General features: G+C 41.0%; 2 protein-coding genes across 13 annotated transcripts in view; one reads left to right on the top strand and one right to left on the bottom strand.

The window, feature by feature from the left end:
* The window catches only part of TSHR (thyroid stimulating hormone receptor), a 92,551-nt gene extending 84,705 nt beyond the window's left edge, over nucleotides 1-7,846 (bottom strand). The window contains exons 1-2 of one of the 2 annotated variants that reach the window (XM_053673201.1): nucleotides 7,775-7,846; nucleotides 7,062-7,375 (exon numbers count right to left, since the gene is read on the bottom strand). In XM_053673201.1, the coding sequence (XP_053529176.1) occupies nucleotides 7,062-7,231 (170 nt within the window). In that variant the 5' untranslated portion in view covers nucleotides 7,232-7,375; nucleotides 7,775-7,846. The other variant, XM_037154809.2, reaches the window with a different exon arrangement.
* Nucleotides 7,847-17,214: 9,368 nt separating this feature from the next.
* Nucleotides 17,215-24,515, top strand: part of CEP128 (centrosomal protein 128) — a 355,354-nt gene continuing 348,053 nt past the window's right edge. For 10 of the 11 annotated variants that reach the window (XM_053673403.1, XM_053673396.1, XM_053673402.1 and 7 more), the window contains exons 1-2: nucleotides 17,215-17,390; nucleotides 19,182-19,337. The gene's annotated coding sequence lies outside the window, so the exon portion shown is untranslated. The remainder of the gene's footprint in view (nucleotides 17,391-19,181; nucleotides 19,338-24,515) is intronic. The other variant, XM_053673395.1, reaches the window with a different exon arrangement.

The following is a 24,515-nucleotide window of genomic DNA, read 5'->3' as shown; positions in this document are numbered from 1 at the left end:
AGACAGATTAATGACAATGAATTGCTACCTGTCTAGAGGTAAGATTTCTGATCATCTCCAATCTTTGGACCATGGCCGTGTACCCAGAAATAGCTGAAAAGGTTGTTGAGAAAGAAATAGTTGAGTCATAAAACCCACCAAGGACTCTATCATAGGACAGCCCCTCATTTATGCCCTCTCATGTACACATCCTTCCCCCACACTTAGCCTTCTTGTTTCCCTGGTCACAAGAGATTGAAATAACAAAATACGCAGTGACAGTAGCTGGCAATAAGAAGAGACAATTTCAGTCCCCTTTCTGGAGTTGAGTAATTAAGGTAACACTCGGGTGTGGGTAAAATTAAGCTAATGGCTACAAGATGTAAGCCAAAGGCTTCATGTATCATAAATACAGAGATTGTGTTTTTGAGAGAAAAATTGGGACATAGGGAACTCTTTCCAGGTGCAGGAAGGGTGTGGAAGGTTTAGTTAAAATGATGAAACATTTGAGTTTCTGGAATATTCTGATGGTCAAATATTATAAATAAGGCTGCAGCAGAAAAATCCAGGGCATATTTACATGTTACTACATGTAAGAAAACAACATTTATAAGATGCTTTAAAAATCACAAATGCCAGCTTTGTCATTTTAGGAAAAAAAAATGTTTTGAAAATTTCTGGAATACTCTAAATGTTCTTGAGGATTCAATAAAAATTAAGCCAAGCATATCTAAATGCAATCCTTGAAAAATCCCATCTGTAACCTTGAACAAATGGTACCATTTTCCTCATACTTAAAATCTTCTTCAATTATGTTTTAATTGTAGAAATGAAAGGCAAATATAGTAATTAAGCATACCACCTAGCATCAGTAAAAATGGAAACAGAGTCAGTATAAAGGATTTAAAGTAGACAAGAGGCAAGAGGCTCTCAAAAACCTGTTTTTAAGTACTTTCAGTGAACTTTTGCAGGAAGGCCCTATTGAAGGGCTAAGTGTGAGGCATAACACAGTAATAATATATTTCAGGGGAAAAATACCACACTTCAAGGTCAGGAATTTTTTATGTATTTTAGAAATATGTTTTAGTGTTCTTTGTAATGAAATAAAAACGGGGAAGAGGGACTAGTTAAAGAGCAGATACGAATACCCCTTGGACAACAGCGTGGGAATTGACTTGTGGGAGTGGGGGATGGGATGGGCAGAGGAGGGCAAAGGGGGAAAAATTGGGGCAACGGTAACAGAATAACAATAAAAAACTTTAAAAAATAGAAATTAAAAAATTGATTTATAATTACTACCAAATATATACTTGTCAAACAATAAAAGCCAAAGTATTTCAAAACAGAGTTTCTTGACTTTTTGTGGGAGCCAAGGACACCTCTGAACATCCGAGGAAGGTTATAGATTCTCTCAGCAATGCCCTAATGTGCTTGTAGACAAAACTGCACTTCATTACAGCTTCCCAGGGGAACAACCATGCCCCCCCACCCCAGGCAGCCCATGAACCTCTGGTTAATACAGCTGAGTCTGAAGGGTAATACACATACTTCCTGCAACAAGGAAATATTAAAATGATCAAGTAGATCAATTCAAGTTAACAACTTCTCAGCTCTGGATTGGAAAAAAAACCTTTTTCATATAATTGATAATTCCAGATAAAAGTCATTCATTCAACAATATGTTTTAAGTATTCCGAGTATTTTCTACGCGTACTACTTTATCAGAGTTGATAAAAGACGGTAGACTCCAGGATAGCCAGGGCTTGTTCACGCAGGTGAAATAACTAGGCAGTGTGGACAGAGGGGACAGAGACAGGTCGGACTGGGCATGGCCTCTGCAGAGCTGGTCTGACTGCCGGGCTGGGCCCTGCGTCACACACAGCACCGCCTCCTCACTGCATCCTTTTTCACTGGCCTTCTTCCACGCACCCCCCCCCACTGTATGCATTAAAGGTGCTTAGCCCCAGTGAGTGTTTCTGTGCACAAAAGTTGCCCCCACAGATATCAGAATTCACCCTGACCTGCAGTGTGTTATGAAGAAGGTAGTAACACATTTTGTTGCCCCTCAATATCTTCATCTCAGGTGAATATGTCAAACTCCTTCACTGTTCAGTTTGGAATTCTTCAGAGCTCGTCACATGAGCAGTTCTGTGTCCTGAACATCACTTCCCCACACCCTTCTCCAACCCCCATCTCCCACCCCATGAAACTCCTTAAACCCAACTCCTACCACTTCATGATGTAGCCCAAGCCTTCCCTGAACAGCAGTTTAAGTCAGTGCCCCACCCCATTACCACCAAGTAAACTCTCAGCATATGCACACAATTATAATCATGTTATGTGATTATTTGATTAATATTCAGCCTCCATGCTAGACTGTAAGATCCCCGAGGACAGGGACATGTTGTCGTTCACCAAATCCAGAGTGTAGCACAGAATCTAGCATATAGCCAGTGATTAATTACCATTTGCAGAACGAAGGAAGTGATAAGCAATGTTGAGGGTACATAACCCCTCTTCAGCACAGTTCCCCCCATTGTGTGTAATATTGGAGAGACCCAGTTCTTCATCTGCCACTACAGATGCCCAAAGTGGGAGTGGGGACCTCCTCCCTCTTTCTACCCCCAGCAGCTAGGACACAGCAGGTAACACATGCCAGACAATCAGATGCTCTCAAAGGATATTACTCTCTAGCTAGCAATTCAAAGAGGCAGGGAGAGTTGAGCAATTATTGATGGCAGCGCACAGATCCTCAGGTAGCTGTGGACCTGGGAGCCCAGCACCATAGATGTCTGGTGGCTGTGGCTGAGGTCTTGTCTATGCAGTTATTTCAACCAGATCATTGGCTGTGGCTCCAGCTTCCCGTCTGCCCTGGGCCCTGGAGTATTGTCAAAGCCTGGTTCTACAATGGCTGTGTAAGTTACATGTTATTCTTTCAAGACATTTCTTTCCTCCTTAAGATAGACAGACTGGGTTTTCTGTTATCATCAAAAACCTTGACACACACACACACACACACTAAAAAAGAAATCACAGAGAGTCTGGAAGCATGAAGGGAAGGCACCTTTATAAGACACAAAGTGTTTGGGCAGCATGCAGGTGCTGAAGCAGACAGCTTCCCTTGAGGTTGAAAACCAAGTATCACTCAGGTTATGACTAAAACAATTGTGAAATGTGGAACAGGTGTGACTTGGAAATACATGACATTATTTTAGGTGGAATGCCCACGTGGCATTAAGTAACACTGAATCCTACCTACAGTGAGAAGGCGATTCTTTTTTCCATTGTCTTTTAGTCCTTGTGATACCACCAAGGACACCGTGTTGGACTGGTATCTCTTTGATAAACTGCATGGGTGGGACATGGCAAAAATCCTGAAGACACCAAGTGATTGTTTTCATCTCAGAAAACACTGGGACAGCCCATCCATTAGAGCCGCAGATGTAGCATGCAAATGACTAAAAGCTAAAGTAAAGACCAGGACCCAAATACAACAGCCACAACACCTTAAGAAACATTTCTGAGGCACACAAGTGTGTGATGAACAAACCATTGCTCCACTGAAGCGCTAGACCCCAGACAGCAGGGGTCGGGGGTTGGGGTAGTGGAAAGAATGGGGTGGTGATTACAGATTGTCGCCATCATGAAACCAAAAGCAGGTAGGTTGAAAGGACAGGCGTGATAAAGCAGCTCTTTGAGGAAGAATCCACACAAATCCAGAACGTCTGTCAAACACTATTGACCTTCCCCTTTAGAGAAGGGACAGTCCAATCATGCACCCAGGTAGCAAAATGGCAACACTCTGAATAAGAGTGATGGGCCAATCTTGCTATCCTTGGTTTTGGCATAATATGATCTATAATTATACACCCAGATTTAAATTTTATTCTCTTGCTTCATAGAATATGTTCCCTTAGATCAGTAAGTCTCAACTGAGAGGAGTAAATTTTTTCAAACTGCCTATATATCAAAGATTATAGAATATTCCATGAGGCAAGGCAGGCGGGGGTACAGATAGCAGCTCCCCCCTCACCTACAACCTAGTTAGAACCACTATTGTAATGAGAGGGCATCATGCCCCTCTGAAAGGGGGAGGTGGGGAGAAAGACTCAGAACCATTGTTTCAATGAGAGCCACAAAGAAGATAGCTCCTCCCACCCATCCCCCAGACCATGTGGCAGGTGTCTGGGGGATGCAGAAAGAGATGATCTGCTCACCTTTCAGGACCATAATATATGGATAGAAGACAAGGCTTAGGACAAATTGATCTCAGCACCAAAATAATTTGGTGATTGATCAGCTAGGCAGTAACGCAGCATGTAGATTCAGAAAAGCAGTTACCACTCTGAAAAAGTTTTTAATGACAAACATCTGATTTGTTGCAGCAGGAAGTGACTCCTATAACACAGATACAGTCTGTATTTTCCTCCTCCCCTCCTACTCTTCTTTCTTCTTTCCTCCTTTCCTTTTCTCCTAACCTCCTGTTTCCTGAGTTCTTGCATATTTCTTAAGCCAACAGCCTGCCGAAATTATTTGTGAATTGTTGGACATCATTTACCTTTCAGTCTTCTTACTCCAAAGCCTGTTGACAATACTGGGAGAAGCCCACAGGGTGAGACCCACTGTCGTCTGAGAGCAGTGTCTTATGGGTGCAGCACTGTGGTGTTTCAAACCTGACCTCACCACTTACAAATTGTGAGACACTGAGCAATTTGAATCATTTTTGTTATTCCTCAGTTTTTTTCATTTATAAAATGAGAAAAACAAAATCATTTACTCAATTATGTTGTGGGAGGACTCGATGGGTTGAGTTTATGTAAAGGGCTGAGAATAGTAGGAAGTGCAGTATAAAACATAGCTTTACATGCAGGACTTATCTCATACAGTTTCCTGTAACGAGAGTCTTGCTCCCCCAGCCTCCCAGAGTTTTGAAAATCACTTTGCTACTGTTGTAGATGGTTGTGGTCACTGTTTAAATGAGCAACCATTTTTACCCATGCTTTTGTAGAATTTTATTTTCCTTATCTCAGAATAACTTCATTTTTAAAATTGCCCCCTCAACTGTTTTCAAGGTCAGATTGTCCTTGCTACTGTCTTTATCCAGCTTTTGTGACTCAGTGGGTTCCCTCTGCAGCATTGTAAACATCAGAAAGCACCTAGCTAATGCCTCTGTTTTACTCAGAGGGAAACTTGGGTTCGCCTAAATAAATGACCTTGACCTAATTCCACAGTTAGGGAAGGGGGATGAAGAGCATGCAGGTGTGCCGACTCCTACTCCGACTCCTACTCTGTTGCTCTTACTCTCAGGTAACCCTTCCTCCTCCTCATTTAGTGGAATTAACCAGATGCCTCCAAGTTCCCTTCCACTGTCAGGGCCTCATTTCTCTTCAGTGATGTGAAATTATGTCACCTTTGGAGAAGTCTCTGAAGAAGTGATATCTCTGGTCTTCTTTATTTCCACAGTGAATAATGAGACTAGCTTACTTGTTTGTTCATTCGTTCACTTAAGCTTTTTTTTTTTTTTTTTTTTAATGTCACAATAGTTCCAGGGTTGAATGACAGCGTTTCTGTGTTAGCAGAGCTCGCCTCCTGCTTGGGCAGGCGTGCAAAGGAATACGTTACAGGAAACTACACTATGCATGTGAAAAGACTAGGGTAGGGTTCCTGCACAGAACGCTGGCTGGGGGGAGCTCATTCAGCCTAGGGGCATAAATCAGGAGCGGTTCCTGAAGGCAATGACCTCTAATCTGCACCTTGAAGTAGGCATTAGGCAGGTGAAGACAGGGCAATGGAAAGTGGGAGGAAAGGCAAACACAGTTGTGAGAGCAAAGAACTTCCAGGAAAGTGCCAGAAGTGCTGCTAAGTGGGAGAGGGAAGTCAAAGAGATTAGGAACCGCGAGGTTGAGAGAAAGACTGAATTCTTGAAGGATCTTGGAAGTTGTACAAAAGTTTCATCCTCGAGGCTGTGAAGAGTCGCTGCAGGGGGTTAATCAAGAGTAAAGAACACATTTTATTCTGTGTTTGGAGCATGGAGAATAAAGCCGTATTTGGAAGATAAGGCACTAATTAATCCAGAAGAGACGACAAACTGAGGTAATTCAGAGCATAGAAATATACATACCCGCACAGATACATCAACCACTAACAAATTATTTTTTGTTTCTCTTCTATGTTTAATCACTTAAGAAAGCCCCCCCCCCCGTTTTGTCTGCAATTATCCTTTCAGTGGTCATTGATTTAAATGGCTGTTAAGGAACAGACATATATAACACTGATTTAACATGGTTTCTAATTTGGTAGCTTTTTAAAATAATTTTTAAAAATTATAGTTGACATACAATATTATGTTAGTTCCAAGTGTACAACATAGTGATTAGACATTTATACAACTTATGAAGTGATCACCCCCAATAAGGCTAGTAATCACCTGACAATTTCTGGTGGCATTTAATATGCAGTAAAAATACAGCGTATAAAATGTCATCTCTTTATCCCCCTACCAGGCCTATCTCAAAGGAAATTTCTGGATCTGCCATGTCAGTGGATGGGTCACATTTGAGAAAGTAACTCAGCTCACACAAAGTTACCTTCATAGAAAGCACAAAAGGTATATTTTAAAAAGACCCCTTGATTAAATTTTGTCAGTGATTGGATGAATAGCAGACCAGCTAAGATGATTTCCCACTACAAAGACTAAGAGGAGAAATACAGGTTTTGCAATGTTTATCTCCCAGTATAAGATTTAAAAAATCAGCTCTTGAATTGCTATTAATCTTATTCATATCTGAGGTAAAACTAAGATTCAGCCTGGGTGAGGAGTAGGGAAGATGCAGAATAGCTCTTTAAAAGGAACAATTCTTACTTTCATCTTGTACCAAAGTTCTGTTACCTTTTTCTGTGTTGTTAGTAACATGGTGTCAGCAATCCCAAGTTTCTGAGATTGAGTTTCTATGCATTGCATGCGCGCACACACACACACAGACCCCTCTGGCCTATTCTCAAGTTCTTTTTGTGTACTTCGGTCCACTTTTCCAGTTGCCCTTGGCCTCCGGGACCTACCCTCTCCTCTCCCAAGTACTTACAGAGTCTGCGTACTGGGCGGTAGGCTGGGGATGTGGTCCATATCCTTGCAGGTGACTCTGAAGTCGTCCTCCTGGTGGCACTCGCAGGGCAGAGAAAGACACTCTTTCCCCCCCAAGCCCCTAGGCATGGCTACAAGCAGCGTTAGCTGCAAAAGGGGCATCGGCCTCATGTTCCACGGGTCCAAAGCTATTTCTTCATCCTTCACTATCGTCTCATTCTCAGCCCTCTGCGTTTCGGGTTCCCCGGGCCGCAGGAGAAAGACACGGGTGGAAGAAGACTCCTTGGGGTTGTGACTTCAGCACCAAGGAGGAGGCTGGAGAGGGGACAGAAGAGGCTCTCAAGTGTTCTGTTTCCCTAGGCAACTCTCCGAGCAAACAAGCCTGTTGGCTTTATTTTCCCAGCCCTAAGCCACGCAGCCCACTCCGTCTGTTCCCTGACATTTAACACCAGTCCTGGCTGTCCCCACCCTGCTTACCAACCAGCCCCTAATGTTCCTCCCATTAGTTCTTTCCGAAGCCTAGTTCAAAAGGCCCCTCCTTTCCTTGCGTCTACATCCAATGGGCCACCTTTCCCTGTGGGTAGACCCCTAGAAGCACTGCCAGCCAGGATCATCCCCTCTTCCTTCCCACACGCGTTCTCTAACTGGAGAAAGTCCCTGCGGAATGGACCGTCAGAGACAGACAAGGGTCAGTCTGCTTCTGTCCTAAAGCACCTCTGCTGAGGCCAGGCCGAGGTGCAGCTGAAGCCGGGGCGCAACACTCCTATCGGATTCTCACTGTTCCCCAAGTTCAGCGCAAACCCGGACCGCTTTGAGCGCAGAGATGGCAGCGAGGAGTCAACTGGCGGAGCCCGGCTCCCGGTGCCTCGGGCAGGCGGGCTCCGGGAGGTGGCTCGGGAACGAGGCTCGGGAGCCCTCTGCTGGGGAGAACCGAGAATGGCAGGAACAGTTGCGGCGCCTTGGGGGAACTCTGAGTGCGTCTTTGCGGTGTAGATTTGCAGCCTGGTCCGCCCAGGAATTTTACTGAGCCACATATTTCCTATCCACCCAAAAAAGGTGGAAAGAAGAAGAACAGTTAAGGGGGGCGCTATCACCTACTCATCATTCTTTACACAGTAGTTAAAAGATAATAATTTAAAATATAAATCAGGTTATGCCAATTTCCTTCTTAGAAGTCTTCAATTGCTTTCTAATTCATCTTGGGGTAAAAAGAACATCAGTTTTTCACATACTGTATGATTCCATTTGTATGAGTTTCTGGGACAGGAAAGGAGAACTGTGGTGATGAAACTCAGAATAACATTTAGGGGAGAATAATTAGAAAAAGACAGGAGAGAACTCACCAGGGCTATGGAAATGTTCTATATATTAATTACATTAGAGATAAGTAAATATATACTCTGTCAAAATTCATTGAATTGCATGTTTTTAGTGGCTTTATTCATAATTGCCCCAAACTGGAAACAATTCAAGTGTTCCTCCATCAGGCAAGGGATAAATAGTGGTACTTCCATATAGTAGAATACTATTCTTCAGTAAAAAAGAAATACAATTAAGAAAAACCAACTGTATGGGAAAACATATTTGCCAATGATACCTCAGACAAAGGTTTAATCTCTAAAATATACAAAGAACTTACACGACTCCACTCTAAGAAGACACCCAACCCAATTAGAAAATGGGAAAAGGACTTGAACAAACACTTCTCCAAGGAGGACATACAGAACATTCAGAGACACATGAAGAGATGCTCAATATCATTAGCTATCAGAGAGATGCAAATTAAAACCACAATGAGATACCACTTTACACCAGTCAGGATGGCTATCATAAACAAAGCAACAAACAACAAATGTTGGAGGGGTTGTGGGGAAACGGGGTCCTTAGTTCACTGTTGGTGGGAGTGCAGACTGGTACAACCATTATGGAAAACAGTATGGATTTTTCTCAGAAAAATAAAAATCGACCTGCCTTTTGACCCAGCAATTCCACTGCTAGGATTATATCCTAAGAATCCTAAAACATCAATATCAAAGAACCTATGCACCACAATGTTCATAGCAGCACAATTTACAATAGCCAAGAGTTGGAAGCAACCTAGGTGCCCATCAGTAAATGAATGGATCCAAAAATTGTGGTACATATACACAATGGAATTCTATGCTGCAGAGAGAAAGAAGGAGCTACTACCCTTTGCAACAACATGGATGGAACTGGAAAGCATTATGCTGAGTGAAATAGGCCAGGTGCTGAAAGACAAATACCATATGATCTCACCTTTAACAGGAAGCTAAACAACAAAACAAACAAGTAAGCAGAAAAAAAACCCCAAAAAACAAAGACACTGAAATAGAGAACAAGGGGATAGTGACCAGAGGGGAGAAGGAAGGGAAGCTAAGGGGAAAAAGGGGGAGGGATTTGGAGGAACAAATAGGAAGGACACAGGGACGAGAACTAAGGGGGGGGAGGAAATGGGAGGGAGGTGGGGAGCAAGGGGCAGGGGAGGCTGGGATGGGAAAAATAGACAAAAAACTGTACTTGAAAAATAACTAAATAAAATAAAAAAAAAGAAAAATAAAATTACATGTAAATTCTAAAAATATTTTAGACATTTTTTATTACTGTTCAAGTACAGTTTTCTGCCTTTCTCCCCCCTCCCCTCCACTCCAGCCCTTCCCACCTCCCTCCCTGTTTTCACCCCACCTACATTATTGTCCATGTGTCCTTTATAATTAATTGTTCCTGTGAACCCTTCACCCTTTTCCCCTATAATGTCCTCCCCTATTCCCTCTGGTCACTGTCAACCTGTTCTCAATTTCAGTGTCTTTAGTTATATTTTGGTTGCTTGTTTGCTTTGTTGATGAGGTTCCTGTTAAAGGTGAGATCGTGTGGTATTTGTCTTTCACTGCCTGGATTATTTCACTTAGAATAATGCTTTCCAGTTCCATCCATGCTGTCACAAAGGGTAAAAGCTCCTTCTTTCTGCTGCATAGAATTCCATTGTGTAAATGTACTATAGTGTTTTGATCCATTCATTTACTGATGGGCACTTAGGTTGCCTGGAACTTGCCTATTATAAATTGTGCTGCTATGAACATTGGGGTGCATAGGTTCTTTTGGATTGGTGTTTCAGGGTTCATAGGATATAATCCTAGCAGTGGAATTGCTGGGTCAAAAGGCAGTTCCATTTTTAGTTTTCTGAGGAAATTTCATAGTTTTCCACTGTGGCTGAACCAGTCTGCAATCCTACCAACAGTGCAGTAGGGTCCCCTTTTCTCTACAACCTCTCCAACGCTTGTTGTTTTACGATGGCCATTCTCAACAGTGGTAGGTGGTATCTCATTGTGGTTTTAATTTGCAGCTCTCTGATGGCTAGTGATGCTGAGCATCTTTTCATGTCTCTGGGCCCTCTGTATGTCCTCCTTGGAGAAGTGTCTGTTCAAGTCCTTTGTCCATTTTTTAAAAATTTGGGTTGCTTGTCTTCTTAGAGTCCTGTGAGTTCTTTATATATTTTGGTGATCAAACCCTTGTCTGAGGTATCATTGGCAAATATGTTTTCCCATACGGTTGGTTCTTTTTTCATTTTAATTCTGTTTTCTTTAACCGTGAAGAAGCTTTTTATTTTGATGAGATCCCATTTGTTTATTCTTTCCCTTATATATCTTGCTCTAGGGGACATATCAGTGAAAATATTGCTGCATGGAATATCTGAGATTTTCCTGGCTATGTTCTCCTTTAGGACTTGCTGTCCTTTCACTGTTCATCTTTTTTATCTTCTTTTTTTAGGTAAGTCTCTTTAACATTTCATATAATAAGGGCTTGATGATGATGAACTTCTTGAATTTGATCTTATCTGAGAAGCACTTTATCTGCTCTTCCATTCTAAATGAAAGCTTTGCTGGATAGATCAATCTTGGATGTAGGTCTTTGGATTTCATGACTTGGAATATTTTTTTCCAGCCCCTTCTTGCCTGTAAGGTCTGTTTTGAGAAATCCGCTGACAGTCTGATGGGAACTCCTTTGTAGGTGACTGTCCCCTTAGGTCTTGCTGCTTCTAGGATTCTCTCCTTCATTTTAATCTTGGTTAATATAATGATGACGTGCCTTGGTGTGTTCCTTCTTGAGTCCAACTTCTTTGGGACTCTCCGAGCTTCCTGGATTTCCTGGAAGTCTATTTCCTTTGCCAGCTTGGGGAAGTTCTCCTTTAGTATTTGTTCAAATAAGTTTTCCACTCATGGGTGTTCCTCTTCCCCTTCTGGTACCCCTATAATTTGGATGTTGGAACGTTTAAAGATGTCCTGGAGGTTCCTTAGCCTCTCCTCATTTTTTAAAATTCTTGTTTCTACATTTTTTTCTGTTTGGTCATTTTTTCCTCCTTCTGGTCCACTCCTTTGATTTGAGTCCCAGTTTCCTTTCCATTACTATTGGTTTCCTGTGTATTTCCATTCATTTCAATTAGTTTAGCTTTCATATGTTCCTCTAATTTGTGACTAAAATCAAGCAGTTCTATGAGCATCCTGATCACCAGTGTTTTGAACTGTGCATCTGAAAGTTTAGCTATTTCTTCATCGCTTAGATTTATCGGCTCTGAGGCTCTAAGTTGTTCTTGAGCCATGTTTTGATCTGTTTGTGCCTGTTGCATATGAGGAGTGAAGCCTTAGTTGTTTAGCAGGGTGGGGCCACCCAGGTCGCTAGTTTGTGATGCTGTATGCGGGGGCGGGGGTCAGAGAGGGACAATGGCAGTTCCCTCTGCCACTTCCTGCCTATGGGGCCTGTGCGGTCCATCTCACTGCTAGGTCCTTCACCGGTTTATCTGCGTGTGAATGTGTGACCGTGATCAGCCCTTAGTGGGTCCGCCCGCTTCTCCACACCTGGGATCCACCCACGGCTGCTGGCACACCTGGGTTGTGCGCCCGGGTCAGTCCAGTGGATATTTCCTGCCTGACCCTGCTCTGCTGCTGGCTCTGCCCCTGGTTCTGCCCCTCTCACCAGTTTGGCTGAAGGGTTCGTTGTTGTCAGACTTCTGTGTAGTTCAATTTTCTGTGGTTTGGCTGCATGTTTGTTGCTAAAACTTTGTTGTTTTTAAACTTAGTTGTGGGAGAAGGTGCAGTGCTTCCACCTACGCCTCCATCTTGGCGGAAGTCCTGCTTGAAAGACTTTCACGAACATTTCTTGTATTATGGATCTGCTAGTTATGTGTTATTCCATCCTTTTTGTGTCTGAACAAGTACCAATTTTGCCTTCATTTTAAAAGGATATCACTGCTATGTACAGAATTATAGATTGAAAGTATTTTCACCTTTCAGTACTTTAAAAATAGTGCTCCACTGTCTTGTTACTTATTTCCAAGGACAAATGTTCTATCATAATTTTCTTTTTTCTATTGTAACATGCTTTTTTCCTCCCTGAGGAGGCCTTTATGGCTTTAGTTATCCCTGGTTGAAAGTAATGTGCCTTGATTTACTTTTCTTCACATTTCTTATGCAGTATTTCAAGGTTCTTGAATTTTTGCATTTATGGTTTTCATCAATATTGGAAATGTTTCAGCCATTATTTCCTCATATATTTTTATGCTCCTTAAGTCTCTCTCTCCTCTTTTTGGGTGTTCTGATTGTTCCATTTATATTAGGCTGATTAAAAATTATCTTACAAAAAACTCATTGATGCTTTTTTTAATTAAAAATTCTTTCTGTTTTTCATTTTGGATATTTTTTTTTGCTATGTTTTCAAACTCAGGATTCACTTTTTTCTGAAATAGTTAATCTGCCAGCAATTCCATCAGTATATTTTTTATGTCAGGTGAAATGTTCATATCTAGCAGTTCAGTTCAGTTTGGGCCTTTTTTAGGCTTGCCCTGTCTCTCTGTGTAACTTTTGACACCCAACACACTTTCGATGTCTCTATTAGTTTCTTAGGGCTGCTGTAGCAATGTACCACGTACTTGATGGCTTAAAGCAGCCTTGGAGGCTCTAGGGAAGATTCCTTCCTTGCCTCTTCCTAGCTTCTGATGGTCGCCAGCAGTTCTTGGTGTCCCTGGGCTTGTATCACCCTAGTCCCTCCTCTGTCACCACGAGATATTCTCTCTGCACGTCTCTGTCTTAAATTCCTGCTTCCTACAAAAATGCGAGTCACCGGATTAGGGCCCTTCTTAGTTCAGTATGACCCCAATTTAGCTTGAATATCTGCAAAGACCTGTTTCCAAATAAGGACATTTTCACAAGCACTAGATGTTAGAACTTGAAGATATCTTTTGGGGGAACACAATTCAAACCCTCACAATGTCCTCATTTTATAATTCTAACATATTTATCAGTTCTAGGTAAATTTGGGTTGGTTGATTTTTCTCCTTCAAGTGAATTGCATTTTTCTTTTTCTTTCATGCCTGATAATCTTTATTTGGATTGCAGATATTGTAAGTTTTACCTCTTTTGGTACTGGATTGTTTGTTTTCATAGAAATATTCTTGAGATTTGTTATCAGATGTGGTGAGGAAACAGTAATTTAACTTGGAAACAGTTTGATATTTTTGGATCTTGCTTTCAAGGCTCCTGAGTGGGACTAGCGTAGCATTTGATTTTGCACTAATTATTCCCCACTCCAGAGGCAGGGCTCTTCTGAGCACTCTACATAATACTCTATGAGTTAAGAAGTGTTTCCATTTGGCTGGTGGGAATACTCACTGTCTCTGGTCCTGTGTGAGTGACAGGCGCTTTTCCTCCAATCTTGTTAGATGTTTTTTCCTCCAGACTCAGTTTCTTCCCATACTCTGCTGAATACTCCAAGGAGAGCCTTCACCGTTCTTTGGAGTTTTCTTTTTATGTAACTCTTTTCTCTCTATTAGTTTGTCCAGCCACATTGGTCTTCCCAAACTCTCATCTCTGTCTTCTCAGTTCGAAGCTGGGCTCTGCCTGGGTTCTTTCTCCTTGAGCCTTGGCCCCGAAATTCTCTCAAGGCAGGAAGTCATGGGGGTCAAGAGCCTTACCTTATTTGTTTCCTGTCTCTGAGGGGCCACTTTATCTGATATCTCTTGTCCTTAAAAGCATGGAGGGAAAATCTGCTCTCTGCTTCTATGCTAGTGTGTTTTTGCTGGGACCATAAATGGCATGCCCAAATCCGTAACATTTCAATCATGAGATTGGCTCACTGGTGATCATAATACAGGTAAAGTCTCCTATGTGTACCAGCTGTGATTCAGGAAAGTGCATCTAGCCTTCAGGATAACTATGTTCTAATAACCTGCTCAACAAATTGCTATGACAATTAATAAGACAATTTTCTTTCTTTAGCATAACTTTTAAACTGGGGCAAATAAACATATGAGAAGATGAATCCATTGAAGTAAAGAGAAAAGTGTTTGCCCTCAGATCCATTAAACACACAAAAAATGCTTTTAAAGATAAGAGATAATGTGAAAAAAAAGGAAAAAAAAAGATAAGAGATAAATGAGAATGGCTAAGAACATTACTTTTTCCTCCTCATAAGAGAATCATTAGCATGGGCCAGATATCAGAAAGTGACATTTAGCAATAAATTCTTCCGTTTCCACCCCTCCCTAAAGGCACCTATTAAAGTGGACCTTAGGCTATATGACTTAGCTACACAAAATGTTTTATAGTTTTAAATCTGTACATTAATAGTTGTTCATTTTGACCAAAATGCAAACAAATCGCTGTGTCATATATTTGTAATGCTCCTGACAGTGACAAATACTATAATTAGTAAGTGTGTGGCTGAAAAGAATATTATGGGATCAATGGTACGCAATGAGCGGCTGAAGATGATTCTTTGAGCAGCAGACAATACCATCCTCACAACATTTTGCTTCTTATTTTGGCGATTCTAGATTTGCAGTTAGCCTGGAAAGATGATGCAACAGGAATCAAAACCATGTATGATGGCTTTGTGCTGGTGTAAACAGAGTGGCTTTCAGGACTCTCTAGGTTCAGAGAGAATTTTGAGTCGTTCCAATTAGGATATTGTAGATATCTCTTTTTTTTAATTTTATTTTATTATTTATTTATCTTTAGAGGGGAAGGAGGGGAAGGAGAGAGGGAGAGAAACATCAATGTAGGGTTGCCTTTTGTGCATCCCCTGCTGGGAACTGGCCTGCAGGGAACCGGCCTGCAACCCAGGCATGTGCCCTGACTGGGAATCGAACCGCGATCATGTGGTTCGCAGGCCCGCGCTCAATCCACTGAGCTACACCAGCCAGGGCTTGTAGATATCTCTTTAACTTTACACATTGCATCCCTCTTTGATGCTCTGTCTTCCTTCTTGTCACTTACAACTAACTGTCTGGTGATATTATAAGGAGGCTTGACTATCTGTGGTAGCTAGATGGAACCAAGCTATGTCAAATGGTAGAGATGGCATTACTTGTGCTGGGCAATCACTGGGCAAAATATGAGCTGTACCCCTTTCACGCCAATAGGAGGATGGTCAGGTTCAGGCTATGAATAGTACTTGTTTGAATAGTGGCCGAGCAGTCTATGGACATGGGCTTTCCTCCAGCACCTTCAGGTCTGCACCCACCTCCCCGCAAACTCTCCATCTCCCCTCTCTGGGGCCCCCTTCTCTGTTTCTTATCACATTCCCAGCCAGGAATCTCTTTTATTTTGGGGGACTGCTCCTTTTCATAGTTTCTTGTCTCTGAGCAACATGAGAGCAGAAACTATGTCATCTCCTCATTTTCACTGCATTTCTAGTGTCTAATATAATGTCTGGATCCTAGAAAAATTCAGCATTCATTTGCTGAACTAAATGAACGAGTATAATTGTTTTGAAATGAGTATAATTGTATACTTTGTTAACATGTTAATAAATAAATGAAGTTACTGTTATGCTTCTGCATGCATATGGGACAATTTAATGGGTGTTCTTAGTTTTGTTCACATTTGTGGCAGATAGTGTGTATTCTTGAACACAGCTGTGACCAAGTGGCTAGAAGATAGATGCAAATACATAGGTAGGTCCTTAAAATAATTATTTCATGTTCATCTGGTTGTAACATCTACCTGGCAGTGTTGGATGACCAGAAAAAACATTTGGATGGTTCTAATATATTAAATTATGACATTTATGTGTCTTGTTTTTGTGTGTGTGCGTGCGTGTGCGTGCGTGTGTGTGTGAGAGAGAGAGAGAGAGAGAGAGAGAGAGATATGAAGGGAGGAGGGGAATTTTAAAAGGTTAGGTCCCTGAGTTTGAAAAGCGTTGAGTTTCATGTGAGGGACCAACTGGGGAATGGATCATTACAGTACACATTTATGAGAAGAGGGGACCTGTGTCATTTAGTGTGATCTAGCTGTTCTTGATCAGGAAGCCAGGAAAGAAGCTTACAGATAACATAAAATTTGCTTTTAGCCTCCACGAGGAAAACATCAATGGCTTTTTTGGCAGAGCTGAAGGGAAAGAACCATCTTCGCAACTAATTTGGACTTTCACTTCTTAGCCTTTCCAAAGCACAGTTCTTTTTGTTCAGGTTTTTTACGGTGACCTTTCCTGATTGAAACCAACTTCTCTGAGGGGAATTTGTCTCTCTCCCGTTTCAGAAATGGGAGGTGACACCCTAGCAGCAGCCATGAAGCGACATCCCTATATTCAGTTTTTGATTTGTCATTAGTGAGCTATGAGATCTTACGAGAGTCATTTACTTTATCCAGGCGTAAAATGTTTGCCTAGATAATCTCCTCTGTTCCCTTACAGTTCTGAGAATTTGTGAGCCAGAAGACGTGGGGCTCTGGCAGTAAGGGGATTTTTACATATGACTGCGAGAAATTACACCTGCCTGTTCCCCAAGGAGTAACAGAGAGCTGTCTATGTTAGCATCATAACTATTTTGATTTTTTTCTTTTTAAAATAGTAAAATAAATATTTTAGACTCTTCTGATTAAATTATACTCTGGGCCAAGGCAGCTCTCTAATTCCTTGGGGCGAAAAAAAAAAAAGAAGAAGAAGAGGGCAAGAGGGCGAGTCCAGTGGCCTCAAGTGGCAAGTAATCCGGCTTTTTCCGGGAGAATCACCAGAAGACAGTCGTGTGGCATCTTGGGACTTGAAGTTTATTTTAGGGCAAACGTCCCTTAGTAATTATTTGTTTTGCGGATGATACGGACTACAACTCCCAGAGGGCCGAGCGCCACCAGTGGGGCCCAGTTCGCTCGCTGTGGCTGGGCGGCTAGTTTAAGTTGCCATAGCTGCGAGTCAGGGCAGAGCACTGTCGGTTGCGCCGCAGCGTCGGGTCTGCAGCACCTTGTTGGTCACAGGTGGCCGTGGGAGCCGGGCAGGCCTCGGCGATGATCCGGCATTAAAGATCTGGGACTCTTCTCTATCTCAGGTACCTTCCCCCAACGTGCCCCTGGCCTTTTCTTTATCACTTCCCTGTCTTGTAGATGTTTTAAGTCCCACTTCTCCTTGTCCCATGGGTGGGGACGGTGACCGCGCGGAGATCTGGAGTGGGGCTGTGGCTGGGTAGAGTGTGTGCCGAGGTTGGGAGAGGCGGGGTGCCCGGCATCCAGACGCCCCCTCCCTCAACAGGGGTGTCGGCAGTCAGGTCTTTGCCAAGTTATCCAGGGATTTTGAACTTCGTTGTCCTCTTGCGAGTGGCTCGTCCTGCCGTTAGCAGCTACGAAGTCTAAGCTGTCAAGGAGATAAGCCTCATTTTGGAGATTATTTGCCTGGACCACGATATAACTTGCCGTTTTGTACCTGTTCTATAGTCACAAAAGTGTGCTACTCCGGGAACGCTGTATCAGTCCTTCCTATGCCAACACGGGAGTTGCCATAATGTTAATAGTCCCTGATTTGAGTTATTTCGTGGGAACACCCGACACGTTTTGATGGGGCTCAGTCACTTCCGTAGACTTCTTGTAGAGCCGCTTTGTAACGTTGTTTCAGATATTATGTGAAGTATCTAGCACAGGGCCTGGCACGTTGCAAGTGCTCAGTGTTTTTTATTTACTTTTATTAATTACACAGAACAGTGCTGTCAAAGAGAAATATTTGTGAGCCACACACAAGTTTAAATTTTCTAGTATCCACATTATGCCAGTAAAAAAGAAACAGGTGAAATTAATTTCAGTAATTTATTTAGCACAATGTATCCAAAATGTGTTAATTTCAACATGTAGTCAATATGTAACTTACTGAGATATTTTAAAACCGTAAGGATTTTTAAAAAGTTGTTCTAAGTCTTCAAAATCTTGTATTTTACACTTACAGCACATGCGAACTCAAACTGGCCAGATTTCAAGAGCTCTGTAGCCACATACTATTGTGCAGTAGAGGTTTAAGATTAAAACTTTGGCAACTTCATATTGGCAAAGAGAAATTGGGGTTTGTGACTCGACTTTTGGGGTGAGGGTGCGGCTTTGCTCGAAGAGCCAAGTATGCGTAAAACTTCTGCTCTCAGCATGTCCTCTCTGCCGTTTCAAGACTTGTGTCACTTGAACTCTCCACAGTTTATTTTGATTAACTTTTCCAGAATACTTTTTTCTTGAAGTGGCTTATAGATGTAGTTCCAGGTCTACTTTTCATGTGGACAACTACCAGTTCTCTGGATAACTTTCTGTGTATTCTTACACACTGCTTTAAAACCTGTCACAAAAAATTGAAAATATTTCTGTCCACAGCTCGCTCTTACGACCAAGGGGGTTTTACTTACCTAATTGTGATACTAGATATGGGAAGAACTGGGCAGCTTATAAAATATTTCCTTTAAGGGGAATAAGCATATAGTGTGTTAACTGGCTTAGAAATTCATTGGGTCTTATGTTCAGAAGAGACATGTGAAATGCATTACTTGACTTAGTTACTTGCTGATAGACATGCAGGGAGAGAGAAAGTACTTTTAGCTAGACTTGGGCTACAATTCACACTGCGTGATCTAGCCAGCCCAAGGGGAGACCAGGTGTGGGCAGAAGGGACCAGTGAGGAGTAGGCTGACTGGGCACTCGGAGGTGAAGAATATGAGTTCAGTGAGGTTTTTGCGTGACCCAAGGAGCCTTTCCTTTGTTCTCTGATATGCCATAAACTGCACATAGTGAGGGTGAGCTTATTTTCATGTTCTATTATTTTAAAAAATTTAAGGTTGTGGGTGTGTTTTAACCCTTGTTTTATTTATTTGTAGGTGGTTTGGGGAAAGTGTGAGGGCAATCAAAGATCATCTACTTGACTAGGCCTTTTGCCCTGAACCTCATGAAGAGATGATAGGAGGCAGACATATGTGCCTGAGAAGAGCACTGAGCTCAGTGGAGAGCAACACGGAGATTTGGGGGTGTGCTTCGTAAGTATGCTTTCTCCCTGCATTTCTGAGATAACAGAGTTTTACATATTTATATTGGAAAAGAATATGTCAACAGATAGGCTTTTAAGGGGGCAAGAAACCCCTTTCTCACAGGGTAGTATAAAAATTAAGTAGAATGCTTGTGCATGGAGTGGTATAAAAATTCAGGGGAAGGGACTAGATACTTCAACAAAAGCAACAACGATGCAGATGTTTCTATTAGACAAGTATTTGAGAAGCTGTTTTGTGTAGGCACAGTAATAGGCACCTTTTATGTGTTACATACATAATGGTTTTATTATACTAGTCTCCATTTTACAAATGAGGCAGTTGAGGCTCAGGTAGCTTATCTGATTTGCTTGGGATTCTGGAGCCCAACGAATGGTTTTCATCCCCAGGTGTTCTGACTACAAGTGTCAGTCCCGCCCGATGGGAAGAGGCCCCACTCTGGTCTCCAGTGGCCCTCTAAGGAGATTTGGTTGACAGTCAGCATTTTTAGGTTAATAGTACCATAGAAGCAAATCTTACAGTCATTTAACTCTTTGAAGGTTCAAAGGGTTCTGTTATCTTAGTTTTTTTCAAGCTATAATGGTTCTTACATTATTATTGAGGTAAGAGATGGTTATAATTTGTGATTTCTATAAAATGAACATATTCACCATGGATTGTCATTGATAATAAAGGACTACCCAAATTTTGCAAAGTAGCTTTAAAATTTTAGATGCTTTGTAGCATTTTCATACTGCATTTCGATGAAGTGCATTCAAAGATATAGAGGAGACCCATTGGGGCCTTGTAATAACAGTTTCCAAAATCTATGCTGTATTAAGTTCTTAGAATTAAAGAATTTTAAAGCTGGAGGAGCCTGATAGGATCATGTAAACATGGATTCTCAACTGCAATCTTGACACATTTGTAAATAATATAAAAATATTACAGTAGATTCAGTAGTATTCATGTAATAATGTCACTGGGTTGATTCTAATATGAAATGTATATTTATGTTATTCTGTAGTGTGTTTTTGTCTCTTATAATAATGTATTATTTACATGTTAGCACATAAAATTCTACCATGTCTCTTTTAACTGCTATATAGTATCCGAGTTGACTGCATTTAATGTATCTCTCTTATCAGTAGATTTGTAGCTTTTTCTGATTTTTTAAACTACTATAATTCTGCCATGTAACTGTACATACATATACACATGGGATGTATACATACATCTTTTACATACAGCTCCTTTTTTTTTCCTTAGGGTAATATACAGGATGGTACAAAAGTAGGTTTGTAATTGTGAGTATGCAAAACAGTTAATTCTTACACTGTTATTTGTTAATGATTTTATTATTTTCCCTGCAAACCATTGTAAACCTACTTTTGCTGCACTCTGTACATAGAATATCTGGGTCAAAATAGATGCATATTACTTATATTTTACTTGTCTCACCAGATTGTTCTCCAGAAAAGCTATGTATTTTATTTAATATTCATACAGCAAGGTGTGCTCTTATCAACCCTGGAGGTGAGAGCTCTTTTTTTTCTTTTTTCATCTATACAAAACAGATAGATAAGAATATCATAATATTATTCTAATGTTCAATTCTTTAATCAGTAAAATAAAGTATGTCATGTATTTGTTAGGGCCATATATATTCTGTGAATTGCCTGGTTATATATCCAGTACCTACCTGACACCATGCATAGTTATTACAGTATTATTGACCACATTTCCTCTGCTGTACTTTATATCCCCACGCCTATTTTGTAACTTCTCAATCCCTTCATCCTTTTCACACAGTCCCCAACCCCCTTCCATCTGGCAGCTGCCAGTCCGTGATCTGTATCTATGAGTCTGTTTCTGTTTTGCTTGTTTGTGTTGTACTTTAGATCCCACGTGTAAGTGAAATCGTATGGTATTTGTCTTTCTCCAACTGACTCATTTCATTTAGTTTAATACCTTCTAGGTGAGATAAGCAATTCTATAGATTGTCGAATGAAGGCAAAAGCTGGATGGTGGGAGACTGAAGGCTGTGAATTGGCAACAGGGGTTTGCTTATGAACAGCAGTTGGTGCATTGAAAGAGTCCTGAGAATAGTCGCAGATGATCAAGAGCCTAGATAATTTGGAGTGCAGTGCTTTATAGCACAAGATGGATAATAATCGAGGAATGCAGGTAGCTGCAGGTGACGGTAATGAATTACAATGATTTGCAGTAATTCAATCAGGGCTTCTAGGTTTGATTCAGTTGTTTTAACTTGTATATTTAAATGATTTGAAATGTTTATCTTGTTTTCTCTATAAAAGACATTATCAAGAGTTCATGTTTATACTGTTAGTTTAATCCATATTGTTTGAGGATGTGAGATAATTAATCTAAGCCATTTCCCACAAGAATCATTTCACCCAACAATTATTTACTTAGTACTAATTGCAAAGTCCTCTTCTTTGAAATTTATCTCTGGATTAATCAGACAGGATAATAAGGAAATTTAATTGTAAATGTATTTAAAAACGTTCCAACTACAAGGCAGGTACTATGCTAGCTGTTGAAATACAACTACGGATAAAATAAATGGAGTCTCTGGTAAGATTTTGGGCCTGGTGGGGAGAGAGACAGTAAAAAACCAACTAGCAGCCTCAGGGCTGTGATGAGTTGGTATCCACTGTGGATACTGGTCCAGGGTAGGGTTGCGGGCAGTGAAGGAAGGCTTTCTAGGGGGAGTTTCCTGTGAGTTGAGGCTTGAAAGAAAAGTAGAAGTTAGACAAGGGAAGAAAGTGAGAAGAATGTTCCGGGCAGTGAATCTAGCTTAGGTTTGAGACAAGGTGAGCATGACATATTTGAGGGATTGAAAAAAAATTCTGTGGCACATAATTATATTTCATGAAGATGTTTAATAAATGTCTCACTGTAATTATAAAGTGATACCAATGCAGAGGAAGGAAAGATCACTTCCAGCTGGAGCTGGAAGGCTTTCCTGAGATCGTATTTATTGAGCTATGCCTGAAAAGATGAGTGGAGCTTGAGTTGGTGGTGATAGTAGACAGCAAAAGGCATTCCAGCCAGAACTGATGACATTAATGAGGGATGGTGGTGGGAGAAGACTGGCTGGTCTTATGTTTTCTGTGGTTCTTTTGTTAAGACATAATTGGCTTGCTGAGGGTCTGGAATTCCTGATTCAAGAAGCTAGACTCAGTCATGTGGCCAGGGGAGTGTCAATGAAGTTGAAATGTATAGGAAAAGATTCGGAGTTAGAGAAACCATTTTGGTGGCTAGGAATGAGTTAAGAAAAGTCCTGAATTTAGTCCTGGCTGGTGTAGCTCAGTGGATTGAGTGTGGGCCTGTGAACCAAGGTATTGTGGTTCGATTCCCAGTCAGGGCACATGCCTGGGTTGCAGGCCAGTTCCCGGCAGGGGACGCACGAAAGGCAACCATACATTGATATTTCTCTCCCTCTCTCCTTCCCTTCCCCTCTAAAGATAAGAAAAGTCCTGAATGTATGAATAGTGCCAGCGGCAATGAGAAGGGTTAAGTGGTTAGAAACCTGGACCTTGGAGAAAGGTTCAGTACTCAGCTCTGCCACTTGGTAGCTCAGTAACTGGTGTACCTTTCTGAGCTCCTTTAAGCCTTTTAGGTGTATAGCATGTGACAGCAGTGTTTACCTTGTAGGGTTACTGCGCACAGCAATCTGTGATATTAAAGCATTACTTACTCAGTAATATGTCCACTTTTGTTTTTCGAAGGTTTTTGTAATGAGGTTCTTAACTGGAGTGTTCATTCACTTACTTCCAATAATTAAGTTTCATTATAAATGGATTTCTTTCTAATCCTATATCTTTAAAAATATTTATGTATACATTTAAAAACATTCCAGGAAACAGTTCATGATAAGGTCAAAGGTAAGAACTCCAATTACCTTTTAAAAAATTTAGAACCTATTATATTTTGGAAAAAATATGCCAATTGTTCTGTTTATTCACTTTAAAAATTATGAATAAAAAATATAGTTGAGAATATTTTACTAAGTGAAATAAGTCAGCCAGAAAAAGCTAAGAACCATATGATTTCACTCCTACGTGGGATATAAAACTGAAATTCACAGACACGACAGTGTGGTGGTTACCAGGGGAAGGAGGGTGCAGTAAAGGGTGAAGAGGGGCAAATACACAGTGATGGACGATGATTTAACTTTGGCTGGTGGGCATAGAATGCAGTAGGCAGGTCATGTATCATAGAAATATACACTTAAAACCTATATAATCTTATTAACCCATGCCACCCCAATAAATTTAATGAAAAAGTATAAGAAATACAAAACTCTTGAATAAACATATCAATGAGTTCAATAAAATGTATTCCAGTTCTTTATTATAGAAGGAAGATTTAAAGAAAAAAATCTAAATGTACAAAGTAAGAGTGGGGGAAGGAAGAAATACGGGAAGTAAGAAAGAGTGTAAGAAAAAGAGAAATAGATAATACACGTACACCAAAAAGAATAGCTTTAAAAAAAATTTAAGGTTTCAGGATATGGTTTCTGGAAAAAATAGGAATGCTTTTCTGCCTGAAAGAGGTTGTAAATATTCTTAACAAGAGAAAGAGTTATTTAAAAGAAATCTTAAAATGGCTGTAGAAAGTCGGACTTATAGCAGATTTATGTATTAAATCCTTTGTATCTTGTATCCATTATAACAAATCTCTCATTCTAAGTAAATAAGTACATATGGCGTACCTGGCATTAAAAGCATTTCTTGGGATGGGGGTGGTAAGATATATGATAGGGAAGGACAAAGAAAACATTTCAGTGACTAGGCAATGTATTTGGAATTTACACAATCCTTTTACACCTAAAAATGTATCAGAGCCCTCGCTGGTGTGGTTCAGTCGTTTGGAGCATCGTCCTGTCACCGAAAGGTCGTGGGGTCAATTTCTGGTCAAGGCACGTGTCCATGTTGTGGGCTTAATCCCCTGCTGGGGCACATGCTGGAGGTAGCCAGTAGGTGTTTCTGGCATCTCTCTCTCATAAAATAAACCTTTAAAAAAAATGAAAATGTAGTGGAGAAGCACTGGCTTAGGACAAGGTATGAGTTCTAGTTCTCTTCTTGTAACTTTTTAGCAAAGCAGTCATGGACAAGTACTTTACTCAAAGCTTTGTTTTTCTTTAGTAGCAAGAGTAAAGGG

This window comes from Artibeus jamaicensis, unplaced genomic scaffold (genome assembly GCF_021234435.1).
Source record: "Artibeus jamaicensis isolate MK-2021 breed Jamaican fruit bat unplaced genomic scaffold, CSHL_Jam_final contig_851, whole genome shotgun sequence".
Classification (NCBI taxonomy): domain Eukaryota; kingdom Metazoa; phylum Chordata; class Mammalia; order Chiroptera; family Phyllostomidae; genus Artibeus; species Artibeus jamaicensis.
Note: the sequence above shows the minus strand (reverse complement) of the source record. Positions and strands in the feature narration are given on the sequence as shown.